Below are 19,580 nucleotides of genomic sequence, written 5' to 3' on the forward strand. Positions count from 1 at the left end.
ATAATAGTCATATTTGTTAAGTGCTTAGTGAGTGTTGAGCACTGTAATGAGGGCTGGGGTAGGTACAAGATAATCTGGTGGGGGACAGTCCCTGTCCCACATGGCGCTCATGAGCTAAGCATAGATTACCATGTGCAAAGCACTATACTAAGCACTTGGGAGAGTACTGTGCAACAGAGTTGGTTCAAACGTTCCCTGCCCATAATGAGCTTATCGTCTAGATACTGTAAGTAGGAGGGAGAACAGGTATGGAATCTCATTTTACGGATGAGGAAACAGGCACAGAGAAATGAAGCAACTTGCCCAAGGTCATATGACAGGCAGGTGGCAGAGCCAGGATTATAACCCAAGTCCTCTGATTTCGAAACCACTAGAAGTGAGCCCTTCCCACTAAGTCACACTGCTCGTTGCTCCACAAAGATGGCATGAACCATATGCATGAAGCCCACATCTGTGGGCTTGACACCCAACCTCCACACTTCTGAGAAAAGAGGGCTTGACTCCCTCACGTTATAAGGGAAACAAATATAAACGTGCATGGATGTGTGTGGAAATGCCCTCCCTGCTCTCATCCCGACTCCTGGGGAGATGCCATAGTGGGGGGTTAGGAAGGATTCTGCTGCCTCTAGTCCCACTTTCAAAGGACCCCCTACCTAATTCCCATTTCCTGATAGGAAACAGTAACCCCAGTGAGGCCTCCAGGAGCAGATTGCCCTATTGGTGAGGGGCAGGGGTTCCCCTTTGCCACTGCCTGAACTTCCTGACTGCCAATCACTTCTCTGCTCTGTCAGGGGGAGGGAGGTTGAATCCTTATCTCTCAGGAATCAGATCCAGCAGGGAGCTAAGGTTTGAAACTATAGGCTAAAATGATGGCTTGGGGTGATCTGTGGATTTCTTTTTTGGATTTCTCGTCCTGTCATTATCTCGCAAAAAGGACCAAAGGTCTTGGACCTAGGCCTCTCCCTGTTCACCACCAACAGGGAATCCAAGTTCTCCAGGGACTCCCTACAGAGCGCTTTGTAATTAAGGGTCACATAGTCTCTCTTTGGCTCCCAAGAGATGGGAAGCAGGGTCTGGCCCCATCCCTCCCATCCCATCCATAATGACCTCTGCTCCAGCAGTCCCCCTTAAAGTTCTGCCCCTGGGGCACACACTCTAGTTGGTCCCTGGGCTTTCCAGATGCAAATCAAGGCTTTAGGAGGGGGTTGAGTAATGCTGCTGCTGCTGCACTGCTGAGAGAGCTGGGCTGTGGAGGAGGAAAGAACCAGGCTGCCGCGGCCTGACCACAGTGGTTCTGCTGATCCGATGAAAGACCCTGACATAGTAGGAGGAGGGAGGAAGAGAGAATAGTGAGAGATTTCTGCATCCAGAGACAGAGATGGCAGACGGGGCTCAGACAGGGCAAATCCCAGCCAAACCATGTACACAAAAGGCCCAGAGCCCACAAGCCACAGGACTGCCCAAAACACAAAGACCAGACAAGGCAGAGAAACTAGACTAGAAGCTCATTATGGGCAGGGTATTTGTCTGCCAACTCTGTTATACTGTTATAGTGTACTTTCCCAAGCACTTAGGACTGTGCTCTGGACCCAGTAAGTCCTCAATAAATGTGATTGATTGACTGAACCTGCCCCTAAGGACAGAGAGCATCCATCAGGTGTGGGCAGGCTCAGGAAATTGGGGAAATTCATTCATTCAATTGCATTTATTGAGCACTTAATGTATGCTAAGCAGAGAGTACACTTCAGCAACAGACATTTCCTGAAATCCAGAAAATGCCAAAAACCTGGTCAGAGACAGGGTCCCTCAGATGGAAAGAAACAGAAGAGTTGTGGGAAGAGAGAAAGAGAGAGGAGGTGGAGTGGGAAGCAGGGAGGGAGGAAAGAGAGGAGGAAGATTGGTGGGGAAGAGACAGCAAGCCACCTCCAGCAGCCCTTGTTCTGCTGCAAGAGGGCCAGGGAGCAGCCCGAAGCCAGGACAGCAGGTGAACACCAACCATTTGCTTAGGTCAGTTGCAGGGTCTCGACTGCAGCTGCTCCAAGGCCAGAGGTGGGGGGTGGGAGGGAAAGCGGCCAAGGTTGAGGATGGACTCTCACCCCTCCTGTGTCCCCATGATGCTCTCTGTGGACCTGGGAGATGGCAGAATTCCTAATCCCTTCCCCAGGCGGGGTGGACCACTGTGGTTGGCTGAAATGTCTGAGCCTAGGACACCTGCCCCCATCAGATCCCATCCAGTGCCCAGGTACCGGGCTTGAGCACAGGCTGTGTGTATCTGGGAGGAAATTTATGGACCTGCCCAATACTATTTTTACCACCTAGAAGATCCTCGTCCCAAGCGAGGTGACCTGGCCGCCTCTGCGGGGACAGCTTCATCTTCCTGCCAAATGGACACTGGAACTTTTCTCCAGCTTTTCTTGTGAAGCTTCCCAGGGCCCACTGGCCAGGAACATCTCCCATGAAGCTGGCCCACAGAGACCTGCCTCTCTCAGGGACCACCAAGAGAGATGGATCATGGGCAGACCTGCCATGAGCCCCTTCAGCAGCCCTCACCTCAGTTACCTCACACCTAACAAACCCACAGAGGGCATCAAGAGCCAGGGTGTGACATCCCCGAGACTCCCTTGCCAGCATGTTGGATGATTACAGGTCTCACAGCCAAGGTTTTGGGTTGAGAGGCTGTTTCCGAGTGTGTATGCGTGCACAAGTAGAAAGGAGAGAGGTGGTAATATAGGGAGGACAATGTTTTTACGTGTGTGCAAGCGTCTGTGTACAGGCGTGTTGGAGGGAGGACTCTGTGTGTGGGGGCATGTATGAGGGAGGGCTGTGTGCATGTGTGCATGAGTGTATGGCAGAGGTCTGTGTGTGTGGGGGGGGGGCATGTTATGAGGGAGGGCTGTGTCTATGTGTGTTTAGGAGTGCAAGAGGGAGGCTGTGTGTGTGGGCATGTTATGAGGGAGGGAGGATTGTGTGCATGTGTGTGTGTGGGGGGTGGCGCATTGGAGGGAGGGAGGAGGAGAGGCAGGAAGAGAGGGAGGGAGAGCTGTCGGTGGTGGGGAACGGTGAAGCCAGCAGCCCTGGGCTAGAAACGGGAAAGCCACGCATGGGCGCAGATGAGATGTGGCAGGTGTATAATGAGCCATTAGTCAATGTCACGTTTCCTGAGCAGGCGGCAACCCGGGGGCCCCGGCCTAAGTGAGGGGACGGCTCTCCTGGCACGTCCAGGCCGCAGCACTGCCATCTCGTCGTGCGCGGCTTCTGCAGCTCAACTGCGAGCAGCTGGAGGATGCGAGTCGCAGGCCCCCGACAGCCCCTCCCTCCCTCCCAGCGGCCCCCTGTCCCTCTGTGGGGACCACCCCGTCAGCAAGGCCGCAGCTCCAGCGGGGCTTTCTTGGGCTCTCAGCCATTCACAGCCTGTTCCAGGCTAATTGCCAGAATTCTCGGCTTCGTTTCAGGCACCTCGGGGAAGATGGGGTAGAGGAGGGGTGGGAGGGGGCTTTCTGCCTGGGATTTTTGGTCTCATCCAATGCACAGAGCTAAAGAGGGATGGGGGGGATTCTGGGGTCTCAGAGGGAGAGGTTTGGCTCACTCCTGCTAGGATGCTGGCAGGCTCTCCAGGGAAGTGGTCATTTTTCAGGCCCAGCGCCCCCCTGCAGGAAATTCCCAGACTTCATGGGGAACCCTTAGAGGCTTCTGCCTGCCTCCTCCTCCTCCTCTTCCATTTCCCAGGGCTGCCAACTGCCTCAGGCTGCTGTGGCAGGTAGGGGATGAGGGTGGGGGCGAATGAGAGAGCACCACGTAATCTTAGGTACTGATGGCTTTGGCTATATAGGCCCCTTACAGTTCTCCTTGGGAGGTGGGCAGTGGGGAGCCACAATGCTTATGTGATATGGGAGGCCTCAAGGGCCATACTGTAGTATTCTGGCCCCCTTCCCACTCTACCAACTAGGAGAGCCGGAATGAAACTGGCAAAGCAGACTTCTCCCTAACCCCAACTGCCTCCATCACCACCTTTCTGGGACAGCCCCATTGCCCAGAGTCCCCGGACAACTGGTTGGCTTGGAGCCCCGGGGCCCAGCCCTCAGATGGCAGCTTGCCCCAGCTCCCAGCAGGCTACTATGTCCCATGCCTGGCACCTCTCTGAGGCTGGGCATGCTCCGAGGTGCCCAGGAGGAGGAGACAGGAACCAGGCAATAGGAAGGGAGACCTCAGCCGCACTGGCTGCCTGACATTTGGATCTGAATCAGGAAGGCATCCCATCCCTGACGGAGGTCACTGGTTGGGGTTTTGCTCCAGGTCATGTGACATGCCAACATGCCAAGGGTCCAAAGTCTGAGACCCGGGCCTGTAAGTACTTCAGATGTGTTGTGGAGGAGGAGACGGGGAGGGCCTCAATTCTGACCACTGGCTAAGGAGAGACCCTTCATCAGCCCTAAACTGTCGATTCCAAAGGCAGGACCAGAGAGGACACAGATGCACCAGGCTCCATGGTGCCTGGAGGATTTTTCTTGGTGGAGCTTGCAGGAAAACACGACATTGCCTTGGACGAGCATGCATAGGTCTTGAGAGTTATTAGACCACTCGGCAGGGCTTTTGAGATTTCTTAACAGCACAAGTAACCAACCAAATCAAGAGCCATTTTTCTGACTAGAAGAGAGAAAGACCCATTGGAGCCCAGCTCCTTGCAGAGCAATTCCCTCAGTTAAAGTGTTTTGTCTCTTGAGATGCTCTGGTCCTCCTTGGGGCTGGGACTCCATGGACCAAGATTGGCAAGAGCAGTCAGGGAAGTCCAAATCGGGCCACTGGTTCCCCCAAGATCCCTACACCGCAAATGTCAGCTAGCCTTCAGCTGCCCCGATTCTGAGCATCTGGGAGGCGTGAATGTGGAAAAGCACCCTTCTCCCCACACTCCCCAGCCAGCCACCCCTCCTAGTCCCCCCTCCCGACCCTAGCCCAGTCCCAAAGTTGCAATTAAAATGACACCTACTTATGGCTCCTGGGTCTGTGCCTTCTGCTTCCGAATGGGACTGCTGGCCTCGGTCTGAGCTGGTCTCCTGCAGCACCCCGTTCCCCCTGCCCAGGCCGTCTCCGGGGGCCGAGGAGCGTGGGCTGGGCTGGTCGGCTGAGGGCTTTATGGCAGGGGGGGCCTCGTGGGAAGATGCAGAGGTCTGGAAGGGAAGGAGAAGATCAACAACAGCAAGCCTCAGCAGTTCCATCCCAACAGATATGCAGGGTTATCACATCCACTGCCAGAAGCTGCAATTGGCACTGACTGCCTGAATGGTTTGGCTCTCAGTCCCTTAGACCTCCGAGTTTGCACAAAGGCATACAAGTCTCTTGCCAAGCAAGTTCTTCCATGGGGAGGGTCTCCAACGGTGGTGGTGGTGGGGGCAGGCGGGGTGGGGAGATCTGCGAGGCGCTCATTTCCGTTCTGCCTGTTTAGCCAACGCTATCTGTGGAACTGGGCCTATGAGGTCTATTTTGTTGCTTAGTCAACCAGCTCTGTCTCTTGCAGAGTGAGTCAACTGTGGGTCAGTCAGTGAATCATATTTATTGAGCGCTTACTGTGTAGAGAACATTGTACTAAGCGCTTGGGAGACTACACTATAACAATATAACAGACACATTCCCTGTTTGTAACAAGTTTACGTCTAAGAAGGGGTGAGAGACATTAACATAAATAAATTACAGATATGTACATAAGTGATTTAGGGCCGGGAGAGGGGATGATTAAAGGGAGCAAGTCAGGGCAACACGGATGGGAGTAGAAGAAAAGGAAGAGAGGGCTCAGTCAGGAAGGCCTCTTGGAGGAGATGTGCCTTCATTAAGGTTTTGAAGGTGGGGAGAGTCATTAATATGGGTATCCTCTAACCACTCACGAGCCAGGGCAAGGGAAGATTGGGAGAAAATCCTGACTCCCACCACCACGAGCCTTTTTCCAGTGAATCAATGCCAGCTTCACTTCGTGCTGCCAGTTATTCAGCAGGTTGCTGTGTGTGTGTGCCTGCCCGTGGAGCTCAGGAACCTGACCCAGTCTGAGATAGCAGGTGAATAAGCCAGATCTTCTGTTTAGGTAGTGAGAGTTGGGCAACCTGAATCTCAGGCCTAGGGAGGTGTGTACCACAGCATTTGATAACTGATCAATCAATAGTATTTTCTTTAATGGCATTTATTTAGCACTTAAAACGTGCCAGGCACTGTACTAAGCACTGGGGTAGATACAAGATAACCAGGTTGGTTATCTCACATGGGGCTCAAAGTCTTAATCCTCATTTTACAGATGAGGAAATGGACAAAGAGAGGTTAAGTAACTTTCCCAAGGTCACACAGCAGCCAAGTGGTGGAGCTGGAATTAGAATCCAGGTCCTTCTGACTCTCAGGCCTGTGCTCTACCCTTTAGGCCATGCTACTTCTATGTGACAGGCACTGTACCAATGCTGAGGAAGACATTAGAAAATTGGTTTGGATGCAGTCCCTTTCCCACATAGGGCTCACAGTTTTAATCCCCATTTTACAGATGAGGTAACTGAGGCACAGAGATGTTGAGTGACTTGCCCAAGGACACATAGCAGACAAATTGCAGAGTTGGGATTAGAGCCCAGGTCCTCTGACTCCCAGGTCAGTGTTCTTTCCAGTAGGCTACACTGCTTACTATCTGTAAGCCCGTCATTGGGCAGGGATTGTCTCTATCTGTTGCCGAATTGTATATTCCAAGCGCTTAGTAGAGTGCTCTGCACATAGTAAGCACTCAATAAATACTATTGAATGAATGAATGTGCAAATAAGTGCTCAATAAATACCTTTGACTATATTAGGCTCTTGGAGCTGCCTTGCACCATCTTGCACCTTCCCCAGTGTCTAGTACAGTATTTGGTCTATAGTAAGCATTTAACAAATATTATTATTAGATCATGTTTTGAAGCGACAAAAATGGAAAGATTTAAAAGTCAACCATAACTTCAGTCCTTTTCAAGTAATAATGGTATTTATTAAGTGCTTATACTGTGTGCAGTGCACTGAACTAAGTGTGGGGGAAAAAAACCCATCTGGGTGAAAATTAGACAAGGTCCTTGGCTCTCAAGGGGCTCACAATCTAAGAATGAGAGAAGGGGGACAGACACACAATACCACTGTATATTCATATCAGTTGTTGAATTTCTTGGATTCCAGTCAGCAGAGAGAGGGGAGTCACCTGGCTAGTTTCACTTCCTGTTTAGAATTGATTTCGCTTCTTGTTTTCCAGTAGCTAGCACTGGGTCACCAAGTCTAGGTTCCTTGTCCGGTCAGTTTTTTTTTTTTAAATAGTATTTAAATGCTATGTCTCAGGCTCTGTTCTAAGCGCTAAGGTAGATACAAAATAATCTGGTTGGGCAAAGCCCATTTCCCACTTGAAGCTTACAGCCTTAATTTCCATTTGAGAGATGAGGTAACTGAGGCACAGGGAAGTTAAGTGACTTGCCCAAAGTTACACAGCAGACAAGTGGCAGAGCCGGGATTAGAAATCAGATCCTCTGCCTCCTGGGCCCATGCTCTTTCCACTAGGACACATTGCTTCTCCTAGATTTACTCTTGATGATCCAACTTTTCCTGCTGATCTAGGTGCTATAGAAAGGATACTTGGACAAAGCCAGTCAGAGTTCCCTTTTTTTCAACCAGTCAACTACCCTGTAACTTGGTTTGGGGGTGTATGGGGTGTGTGGGGTGTGGGGTGGTGTGTGTGTGTGTGTGTGCGTGCACTCGTACACGTAGACCTACAACCTTCAGCCCGGACTACCTTCTCTAACAAGCTAGGGCAACTGCCCACCCTGTCTCATCCTGTCTTGATCCTAGCTCCATAGCTACTGCACAAGGTTCTTTAGCAGCACTCCTGCCCGGGAAGATCTGGAAATAGAGCAGAAGGGCTTCTTAGCCATTAGGCCCTGGCCCGACTGCTAGCCTCAGTCCCCAGAGACATGCCCTGAATCTGTGCTCAGGGTCAATAAGGGTCTCGGCTGTCCTCTCTAGGGCTTCAGCGAGGCCTGATGTGGCGGGGGTGTCCTGGGCTTCATTCCTCATTTTGATACCCCCTCTCCTCCTAAGAACAAACTGCTTGTGGAGGGGATGTGGGGGAGGCTCAAGCGGGGCACCCAGGGAACTGGGGGAGGACAAGCTGAGCAGAAAGGGCAGCTGAGGAGCACAGAGCATGAGCACTCTTGTGTTTGGGGCCCCAGGGAGAGCACTGCAGACCAGAAGTGGCCGACAGCTGAGCTCATAGGTGAGAGAGATGGCTGGAGCCTCATGAAGGAGCAGGGTCAGGGAAAAGGACACCTCTCTCATCTCCAATTGACCAGCTCCAGGCCTGGGGGTGGCTGCCCAGAAAGAAATTTCATGTTGATCCAATTTTTCTAGGGATTAGTCCTATAAAACCAGAGTGCCTAAGTGAGATGAATGGGACATGAATTCTGCTGGAAAGCTCTTAGAGTCAATGAGCCACACATGTGAGGAGACGTATAAATTTACCATTCGTTTCCTGGAAAGGTTTAATTTATGGAATCCATATGGTAATACTGAGCAGACCACGAGCACTTTGCAAATCCCACAAGTGCTCCGGTGGCGACGCTTACCCCGGCTCCAACTGGCAGCGCTCCATCACATCAGCCTAGCTGGAGACGGGAGAGGGTGGCACCTCCTGACCCTGGGGAGGATTGGGGCGACTGTCACATGGGCACCCATGTGGAATTGGGAAACTGTGGCCAGGCAGTGGAACACTGCCTGCTGGGGGATTTCTTCCTCGCACTCTTGCCTCCTTTACAGAGGGCGACCCTGCAGACGGTCAGCCTAATGGCCGTGTCGTGACAATTTTCCTGCATGGCTGCAGTTGAAGGGGGCAGCAGGTGGCAGTGCCCAGTGCCCGATCCAAGAGACGGCTTGAGGGCAAGAACAGGCTGCTGCTCCTATAATTTGAGCCTTCGTCATCTGATTGATGGGGGATGTGGGAGTGAAGTGGGGTGAAGGGACTCCTCCCAGCCCCTTCCTCACCATGTTGCCCTTTGCCCTGGCAGGGTGGGGACAACTCAGTTTAAGGGAAAAATCACTGTTTCAGGGCTCCTTACTCATGCCTGGTTGACTGAGGAGCCTGCTGTGTTCTGAAAGATGGGGTCCATTAGATTGTAAACTCCCACGGGGCAGGAAAAGTTGTGGGGAAAAGGGCAAAGGAGAGAAATCAGGACAGAGGAAAATAATAAAACAGAGAAAGACAGAGGAGAAAAGGGAGAGAACCAGTGAGATCCAGGCCTGGGAGTCAGGGGACCTGTGTTCTAATCCTGGCTCTGCCACTTCCCTGCTGTGGGACTTTCTCTGGGCCTCGGTTCCCTCGTTTGTACAATGGAAATTCAATACCTGTTCTCCTTATCTAGACTGTGAACCCAGGGTGGGGCAGGGACTATATCCTACCTGATTATTTTTCACTTACCCTAGTACTTAAGACAGTGCTTGTAGCATAGTAAGCATGTAACAAATATCACAATTCATAATTTTATTGTAATTATTAAGAGATAGCCCTCACACATCCTCTTCCCCCATTTTCTGCCTGGTGGTCCCAGTAGACACCTGACCAGCCTCATCCACCTAAAGTTAACACTTCTGCTCCAGCAGCAGGGATGGCCCCAGGTGAACTGGCCCAGCTTGGCCCGACCACATTACAGCTTAGCTGTACGGTGGAAATCAAATACCTTTTCTCCCTCCCCCCTTAAACTGTGAGCCCCACACGGGGCAGGAACTGTGCCTGGTTAATTATCCTGAATCCACCCTGTTGCTTAGCACATAATAAACCACAATTCTCATTAGGGTTGTCTATCATAGAGAGCTAATATAAGCTCCCTGTGGCTGTGGGGTTGTCAGAAAGCAATCTCTGCTTAGTTTTGCAGGCTCCACAGTTTGTCCAGGCTCAACAGGATGGATTGGGGGGGTGGGGGGAGCCGACACTCCAGCTAGGGGAACCTCAAACATGGCCAGCTCGGCCCCGCATGAGTAGCCAAGATTGGCTCATCTGGCCACTCTCTGGGCAGGCGGCCACGTGTCCCAGTATGGGCGGCCCTAGGGCAGAGCAGGTGCACTTTGGAAGTGGCACTCTCTCGAGCTGCCACATTTGGCACCCGGGCCAACTGTGTCTGAAAGATTCCAAGACCTGATGGCTTTTCCAGAGCTTAAAATATCCCAAGGAGATGGAGAGATTTATACCCTCTTTTGCCAACACCCTTGTCCCTGACGGCAATAGCTTAACTCAATGTAGTGCCCCCAGTGGGGGCTCAGACATATTAACTACTGCACAGACATGCCTACTCCTTGAAGTAGAGGGGACAGAGAGACCCGCTGGAGCCTACGAGTGTGAGAGGGAAATGACAGCTCATCACCCCCAGTCTCCTCGGCTATGACCCCGATGACTCTGCACCTAGAAATTGAGAGCAGACAACTCCTCACTAATGCTGCCTTTCCTCTCTCTCTCAGACCCCTTGAGACGGAGACCCCTGGCCTCATGTTCCAGCTTCATTTTCGATCTGATGATCAGAGCTAGAAAATCGTCCTCATCCTTCTCGGGGCCATCTGAAACTCTCGTCAGTCAGTTCACAGAAAAGCTGCAGGGAGCCAACTAGAACTGAATTTTTAAAAGCTGGAAGGGATGATAACATTATTCCTCTTATTTACCCAGCACTTAGCCACCAGCTGACGCCTTCAGTGTGTTGCTCAGTAAAAACGGGAAGATGGCTGAGCGGGTGTCTGCCAAGGCCTTGTGGAAATGAAAAGCAATTCTCCACACCATCACAGATGTACTTCACTTGGATGTTCCCTGTCTTTTTCCTGGAAACTTCCTTTCCCAGCTTCCAGGCAGATATCATCTCTGCAGTGCAGAGGGAAATGGAGGCTCAGAGAGGATGTAGCTAAGTGGAAAGAGCCTTAAGGTCAGGGAACTTGGGTTCTAATCTTGGCTCTGCTGCTTGCCTGCTGAGTGACCCTGAACTGTTGCTTCTGATGTCTCAGTTTCCTCATCTTTAAAATTGGCATTCAATGGCGTTCTCCCTCTCCCTTAGGCTGTGAACCTCATGGGGAACAGGAATTAAAGCTGATCAGATTATCTGTCCTCTACTCCAGTGGTTAGCACAGTATTTGGTACATAAGTGTTTAACACATACCACTGTTAAATTAGATGGCTGCACACCAGAGTTTGGATCTGGCTCCTCTGACCTGCCCTACTACTCCATCCTATATGAGATGGTGGCTCAGAAGATGCAGTTGGGGTTCGGATCAGAAGAGGAGGTGCTGGATGCAGCAGGCTGTACTCAAAGAAGGCTCTCTTCCGGCCCAGAGAGGGCCACTCAGCTAGAGCAAGAGCAGGGGTCCTGGGTGTCACACCAGTCCTAGAGAGAGTCCTCCCAAGTCTTAAATCAATCAATGGTATTTACTATGTGCAGAGCACACTACTAAGTGCTGGGGAGAGTACATTACAATACAGAATAATAGAATAATAGCATAATCACCTTTAAAGTGGGTAAAAAACACTCAAACCTCTCCCTGTTTCACAGGACTGAGAGGAGAAGGCTGAGAAAGTGTCAGGCGTTTCCACTCCATTAAGTCATGGTGTCCAAATCATTCAGAGGAGCAGCTTGGCCTAGTGGAAGGAGCATGGGCCTAGGAGTCAGAGGACCTGGGTTTTAATCCAGCCTATGGCATGTGTCTGTTATGTGACCTTGGGTAAGTAACTTAATTTCTCTGTACTTCAATTACCTCATCTGTAAAATGAGAGTTTAATACCTGTCTGTTCTCCCACCTACTTGGGATAGGTACTGTGACTGACCTGATCATCCTGTATCTTCCCCAGGGCTTGGAAAACTGCTTGACACATAGTAAGTGCTTAATAAATACCACAATTATTATCATTATTATTTTTATTCAGATACTTTAGAACTCTGGGGCAGAACAATTCTGCCGTGATACTTTTTGGCCTACACACCCAGGGAACTTAACTTTGATTTCTTCTAAGACTGCCACAAGACTGGCTCCCAACAAACATGAATCCAGAAATCTGAGTCCCTGTCCCCAGTCTGGGCAAATCCTCTCTGTGACCCAATCACTAGTATTTACTGAGTGCTTATATTATGCTGAGCACTGTACCAAACACTTGGGAGAGAGAGCAAGACTAGGTAGACACGAGCCCTGCCCTCAGGGATCTTTCCATCTAGTTTACAGTCATATCCTATCTCTGCTCCCCTCGAAGTAGTAGCAACAGTTTGGCCCTAAGCACCTGGAAAAGTACAGCAAAAGCATGATACCCGTTTCCTGCCCACAGGAAGCTTATGCTTTTCTTGGGCGGGGGAACAGCACAGGAGGGGAAACTCCCTCAAGGACAAGGATAGTGAAGTGATAATGATGGGTCACCAAGCCAGAAATTCTCAATCCAGACCCCTCCAAACAACATTCTGCCAAAGGCAGCCTGCCCAGCCCATCTCTGGGAAGCTACTCACCCAAAATCATCAGGCTGTGATGGGGGCCAGGGAGAGAGGGGGAGAGGAGGAACCCTTAAGGTCATTTATTCCACCCCCTGCCCCTTGGCCAGACTGCCTCAGTCAACTAGTTTAGGAGAGGACTCAGGACTTTAGTGGTACAAGTGGCCACACCAGCGAAAGCTCCATTTTCTGGCCTCTTCTCCAAGTTCCCAAGAAAAACACCAGCTCTTAACAAAAGGGTGGCAGAGCCTCTAAGCCTGTCCTTGACAGAACCTCTGGCGGACTCTGAAAATGGTCACTCCGTTGAAAAGAAAACAGGGGTGGTAGGGGGTGGGAGAAGAGAGAAAGAGAGAGCAAAGGTAGAGTGGGAAATGGATGTGGAAAGAGAATTTGTTCTGAATGGGACTCTATATGTGAACTTAAATGGCAAGAAAGAGATGAGAAGAGGTATGGGGAGGGCAGGGTGGAGAGCAGGGGGAGAGGGAAGGGGAGGGAGGAGAAAGGAGCTGCTACTCTTAACAGCTGTAGCTCTGCTAGACCTTGTCACCAGGATGTTGGGTTTAATTGCTTTCACAAAAGCCAAAACCGTGCTACCTTACCCTGCTGGCAGGATGCTCTCATCAGACCCCACCTCACGCATCCTCTGGGCTCCTTGTGCCTGTATCTACAGTGAGTGGGAGCGTATGTATAGTGCAAACACTCAGGGAGCACTCGCGTGCGCATACACACAGACACACACACAGACACACACACACATCTGCCTGGGCTGTTGCCAATGGTCTCCATTTCCTGGGAGGAAGTCTCTGCTACTTGCAAATCTCTGTGGTTGGTGGTGGTTGTGGCCAGGGGCCCTTCTGAGCCTTATTTATATATTTTGGGGCTCTGGGGTACTCTCCTTTCCCCAGACTTTCATGCCTCTCCTCTGCCTGTAGGTCCTGCCTTGCTGCATGGCTGGCGCCCACCTCCCCTCCCACCACGCCCCCAACACGACCTATCTCCCAACATGGGCTGCGATCTCTCCGACTCTCCTCCTCCCCCAGCTCCCCCATGCTTACAGTCCCTGTCCAGCTGCCTCCTGAACCTCCTCCCCCTGTCAAGCCACCCACAAGACAGCAGCATGGATCCCCACAGCCGGAGAGTCTGGCCTCAGCACCGACCACCTATTTTGCTGGGGCTTTGGTGGGGGTGGAGACAAAGAAAGGATGGTGGGGGGAGGGGGAATTTATTCATTCATCTAATAATAATGTTGGTATTTGTTAAGCGCTTACTATGTGCCGAGCACTGTTCTAAGCGCTAGGGTAAACACAGGGGAATCAGGATGTCCCACGTAGGGCTCACAGTCTTAATCCCAATTTTACAGATGAGGTAACTGAGGCACAGAGAAGTTAAGTGACTTGCCCACGGTCACACAGCTGACAAGTGGCAGAGCTGGGATTTGAACTCATGACCTCTGACTCCAAAGCCCGTGCTCTTTTCACTGAGCCACGCTGCTTCTCTAAATAATAATGTTGGTATTTGTTACGCGCTTACTATGTGCCGAGCACTGTTCTAAGCACTGGGGTAGACATAGGGGTATCAGGTTGTCCCACGTGGGGCTCACAGTCTTAATCCCCATTTTACAGATGAGGGAACTGAGGCACAGAGAAGTTAAGTGACTTGCCCACAGTCACACAGCCGACAAGTGGCAGAGCTGGGATTCGAACTCATGAGCCCTGACTCCAAAGCCCGTGCTCTTTCCACTGAGCCACGCTGCTTCTCTATTCATTCAATCATATTTATTGAGCACTTACTGTGTGCAGAGCACTATACTAAGAATAAGGCAGAGGGGAAGTCCCCTTGAGATCTACAGTTCTCTTAGAAGAGACCAGTTCCCTGTCTGCCTCCCCCCCACTAATTAACTTGGGTTGGGGAAGAGAAAGACAATCCCCTTGGCAGAGACCCTTGGAGAGGCTCTGCTGTGGTGTGGAGCCCTGCCTGGGCTGGAAGTCTAAGCTCTAGTCTAACTCCATCCCTTCAGCCTGGTCACACAACCTGGTCCCTGTACTGGCTCTGGCTCCCAAGTCTTGACCAAGTTAGAAATTGGTCCAAACTTAGTTGTGGGATGTGCTTCTCCACGGGTGTGGCTACCCCCAGGGCTTCTGGGAAATGCAGTCCCAGAAGAAGTAGTCTACCTCCTCAGCTAAGTGCATGGGTAGAAGCACACCTTGGAGTAGGAGACTACCTTTTTTTTTTAAAAAAAAAGGTATTTAAGTGTTTTTTTAAGGGCTTGGCACTGTACTAAGTGCTGGGGATAAAGACTAATCAGGTTGGATACAGTCCATGTCTCATATGGGATCACAGTGTTAATCCCCATTTTACAATGCTCTGCACACAGTAGTGCTCAATAAATATGATTGAATGAATGAATTAATTTTTACAGATTAGGTAATTGAGGCACTGGGAAGTGAAGTGATTTTCCCAAGGTCACAGAGTAGACAATTGGCAGAGATGAGATTAGAACCCAGAGCCTCTGACTCCCTGGTCTGTGCTCTTCCCACTAGCCCACCCTGCTTCTCATAGTTCTTGTATGTGGATTGTTACCAGTTAATGGGTCAGGGATGATGGGTGGTAATCAACCACATTCTCTATGCCTCAGTTTCTTTACCTGAAATATGGGAATAAAAACTGTGAGCCCCATGTGAGACAGGGACTGTATCCAACCTGATTACCTTGTATCTACCCCAGTGCTCAGTACAGTGCCTGGGACACAGCAAGAGCTTAAATAAAACAAAGAGTAAGATACCTAAGAAGATGCTTAGCTCAACTTTTCTGTGGTTGGCTATCACTCTCTCAAAGATAGACCCCAGTCTTTAATTTTGCCCTTCATCATTCCTCGTGCTTGGAGAGAAGAGCTGGGTGGCACACTGACCTCATTATCCTGAGCCAATCCCAGTGCTCAGAGCACAGTAAACACTTTAATACCACAATTATTATTACATTCAAAGACACACAACCTGGAAGTGACTAAAGAAGTTGCAAACATGGGTCAAGGAAATAGGAACTGGGAGAATGATGTGATAGGGAGTGTGTAGAATCACTGATAAGCAGGCAATTAAAGGGTTATTAAATGTGTGGTCTACACCCACTAGAGGAAACGAGTCATTGGGGAGTTTTAGAGATGAAGAAGCCTGGCACTGGATAATCAGGAGACAGTGAAACAGACAAGGAAACATAGAGCAGACTAGGAGGCAGGGGCCAACATCTGGGTCAGGCATGCCCAGTCCTGCCTTGTTGGCAGAGGATTCTCTGACCAGTGCTTGGTTTGGGTGGTTTTCATATGGCCAGCCGGGGGAAGAATGGTGATGGGGGTGAGGGGAAATCCGACAATGCAGCTACCAGCCCATAGCAACCAGCATAGCACCATCACTGAGTGAATAAGCTCCACATCAAACAGAAACTCCGGCTTTAAAGCACACAATCACCTTGCCCCCTTTTACCTCACCTTGCTCCTCTCCTACTACTATCCAGCCCACACACTTCACTCCTCTAATGCTAAGCTTCTCAGTGTACCTCAATCTTGTAATAATAATAATAATGTTGGTATTTGTTAAGCGCTTACTATGTGCCGAGCACTGTTCTAAGCGCTGGGGTAGACAGGGGAATCAGGTTGTCCCACGTGGGGCTCACAGTCTTAATCCCCATTTTACAGATGAGGGAACTGAGGCACAGAGAAGTTAAATGACTTGCCCACATTCACACAGCCGACAAGTGGCAGAGCTGGGATTCGAACTCATGAGCCCTGACTCCAAAGCCCGTGCTCTTTCCACTGAGCCACGCTGCTTCTACTTCTTCCCCAAGCTCTTGGTGAGGGCTCTGCACACAGTCAGGGCTCAATAAATACCATTGATTAATTGATTAATCAACAACCCCTCACCGAACCCCCGCCAACAGCAGCAGCAATATATCCTACATACCTGATGCATGCAGACCTCTGTGCCAGGGGCTTGGGAAAACCCACACCAGATGCCACATCCCTCCTAGGGATGGAAAGATTGCCCACAAAACTCCCTGGAGGACACAGGCTTCTTCGACGAGAGGGGCCAGCTCTTGGAGAGCCAGGGCTTCCTCAGGGCAAAGCCTCGGATGGGAACCAGAGAGGGGAGGGAGGGGGAGGGAGGGGGAACTTCACTGCCAACCTCTTGCCCACGTCTTGCCCCTAGCCTGGAATGCCCTCTCCCTCATACCCAACAGACAATTACTCAACCCCATCCCCATTCAAAGCCTTATTGAAGGTACATCTCCTTCAAGAAGGCTTCCCTAAGCCCTCCTTTCCTCTTCACCCACTCCCTTCTGCATCACCATGACTTATTCCCTTTATGGACCACCCCACAATCCCTGGCAGAGAAACCCTGTTTACCTAGTGTCACTCCTCTGTAAAGACAACTAGAAAGTGATGCTGACACACAGTCCTTCTCAGAGAAAAAAGCTTCATAGGCTAATAGAAAAACAGCTCAGTCAGACCCCTCCAAAGCCAGCCTCCCCTCCTCCAACATACTGTCTCTTTGGAGACTTTAGGCTGCAAATACCCTACCCCAAAGTACTTACAGGGACACACCTAGCCCCCAAACCATCCTCCTCTCACCCACAAAGTGAGGATGCAAAGGCTAAAGCAACTAACCACAGAGCTCCCACACCTCCACTAACACCAAACCAAAAGACACTTAGCCCCTCCCAAGGCCTCTTTTAGTCTCTGCCCTAGTCCTCTGTAGCCACCAGGTGAACTCATTTGTGATGCAATCAGCAGAAAGCTGGTAACAAATGGCCATCTCATTCCTGCCTACAGAATCAGCTGGTAGTCACCTTGATGAGACATGGGTTTGCGGCCACGAATTAGTGACCTCATGAGGTTCCTTTGCTGACCCAGGGGGCGGCTGGCCACTGGTCACATTCCTTCAATCAGCCATAGCCTGCTTGAGCTCTGCAGGATGGCAGCTGGGAGAGGGGCTGGAGTAGGGGATGGGTATGGGGGTTAGAAGAGCCCCAGCTTTTAGCTGTCATCCAGAAGGCTCTGCAGCTAGCGGCCCTGTAGGAGCATGCTGGGAGCCCAGGCTGGGAGACTGCTGCTCCCTGCACCCCCTTCTCAGCTTTGAACTTATTCCATCCAGGAGATGAGGGGGCGGGCAGGTTCTCCACTTGTTTTCACTCAAACTATTATTACCTGTCTTCCTGCATCTCCAGCAGAAGGAGAGCCTCTGCCGCTGCTCCATCTACTACCTCTGCTGCCAGTTTCGACCCCAAAGCTGAAGGCACAAGTGAGAAACAGCACGGGCCCGGAAGTCAGAAGACCTGGTTTCTAATTCCAGCTCTGCCACTTTGCTGTGTGACCTTGGGCAAATCACTTCACTTCTCTGCGCCTCAGTTACCTCATCTGTAAAACAGGGATTAATAATGTTGGTATTTGTTAAGTGCTTACTATGTGCAGAGCACTGTTCTAAGCGCTGGGTAGATACAGAGTGATCAGGTTGTCCCATGGGAGGCTCACAGTCTTAATCCCCATTTTACAGATGAGGTAACTGAGGCACAGAGAAGTGAAGTGACTTGCCCACAGTCACATAGCTGACAAGCAGCGGATCCGGGATTCGAACCCATGAACTCTGACTCCAAAGCCCGTGCTCTTTCCACTGAGCCACGCTGAGACTGTGTGTCCCATGTAGGCCATGGACTGTCTCCAACCTGATTATCTTGTATCTTCTCCAGTGCTTAGTACAGTGCCTGGAACATAATAAGTGCTTTAACAAATACCATTTTAAAAAATTGTAATAGAATGTGCTCCTTGACAGGAGGGAGAAGCCTTCCCCTTATCGGCTGGGGTCTGCCCGCCTGCCCAAAACAACCAGCTTATCTCCCTCGGGACACTGGTCAGTCTGGCTGTCAGACAACCCCTGCCCCATTTATCTCTGCCCCGCTCCTGACTCCTTATGCTCAGGTCACTTGGGGCTGGTGATGGGACACAGTCTCTAACAGGGGGCTGGGTTGAGATCCCTGGATTTGAAAATAAGAGGGAGCTGCTGCCTCACCTTTTTTCTGAGATCTGCCTAGCAATTCCCTTATTGGGCAGGGGAAGGGTGGTCTTTCATTAAAGAGAATGTGCCCAGTCAGGGATTAGAGGGAAGGAGAGGCAGTGTGGCCTACTGAAAAGAGCATGGACCTGGGACTCTTAGGACCTAGGTTCTAATCTCAGCTCTGCCCCCTGAAAGACATGTCATTTCTCTATTCCTCAGTTTCCTCATTTGTACATTGGGGATTCAATATCTGTTTTCCTTCATAGCCAGTGAGCCCCATGTGTAACAGGGTCTGTGTCCAACATGATTAACTTGCATCTACCCCAGAACTTAGTGCAGTGCTTGGGACAAAGCAAGTACTTAACCAACACCATGATTATTTATTATTATTATTATTATTGTTGGAAACAGCTGAAAAGAGATTAATTTTCAAGCCCCAGAGCAGGTTACACATTGTTCTCTAATACTTCCCCTCATTTCTTTTTCCTTCTAACAACCCACTTGGCCAATGTGGCACTTCCAGGGAAGTCAGGGCAGCAGTGCTCAGCGGTCCACAGGGGAGTGGAAGGGGCAGGAGGAGGAGATGAATGCTTGAAGTGGAAAAGCCTAGGAAAATGGCGGCTCAAGGGGCTAGAGATTGGGTCTGGAGGGCGGCCTGGCAGTGACTTAGTGCATCCTAAATGAATGAAAAGAAACTGACCCTAGAGGAAATTGCCCCTTGTGACTCGTTCCTCCCCTCCTTGTTTCTTTTTCTCCCTCTTTCTCCTGCTTAGGGCCATACCCCTCTCCCTCTCTGGAGTCATGCACAGACCCTGCTGCTGTCACACAGGAAGTGATGGATGAGTCTTCTCTAGCCCTGAAGGAGGAGAGAAGAACCCCCCCGACCCTGCAACGCTGGACCCCGCCTGGCTTCAGATGTCACCGGGTCAGGCTGACCTCTAACAAGGCTTCTCCGACCTAGGTCTGGTCTGACCCACCAGACACCGAGGGCCAACCTCCCTGCCCACACTCTGCTCCAGTCTTTCTCAACCTCCACATCTATCAATTCAGGTTCCACATGTTC

General features: G+C 50.8%; 1 protein-coding gene across 3 annotated transcripts in view; it reads right to left on the reverse strand.

Annotated features, from left to right (window-relative positions):
* The window catches only part of GSE1 (Gse1 coiled-coil protein), a 554,500-nt gene that overhangs the window by 318,837 nt on the left and 216,083 nt on the right, over positions 1-19,580 (reverse strand). For all 3 annotated transcript variants that reach the window (XM_039913604.1, XM_039913603.1, XM_029074736.2), the window contains exon 2: positions 4,985-5,165. In XM_039913604.1, coding sequence (XP_039769538.1) covers positions 4,985-5,165 — 181 coding nt within the window. The remainder of the gene's footprint in view (positions 1-4,984; positions 5,166-19,580) is intronic.

The sequence above is a fragment of the Ornithorhynchus anatinus genome, chromosome 11 (assembly GCF_004115215.2).
Source record: "Ornithorhynchus anatinus isolate Pmale09 chromosome 11, mOrnAna1.pri.v4, whole genome shotgun sequence".
Lineage (NCBI taxonomy): Eukaryota > Metazoa > Chordata > Mammalia > Monotremata > Ornithorhynchidae > Ornithorhynchus > Ornithorhynchus anatinus.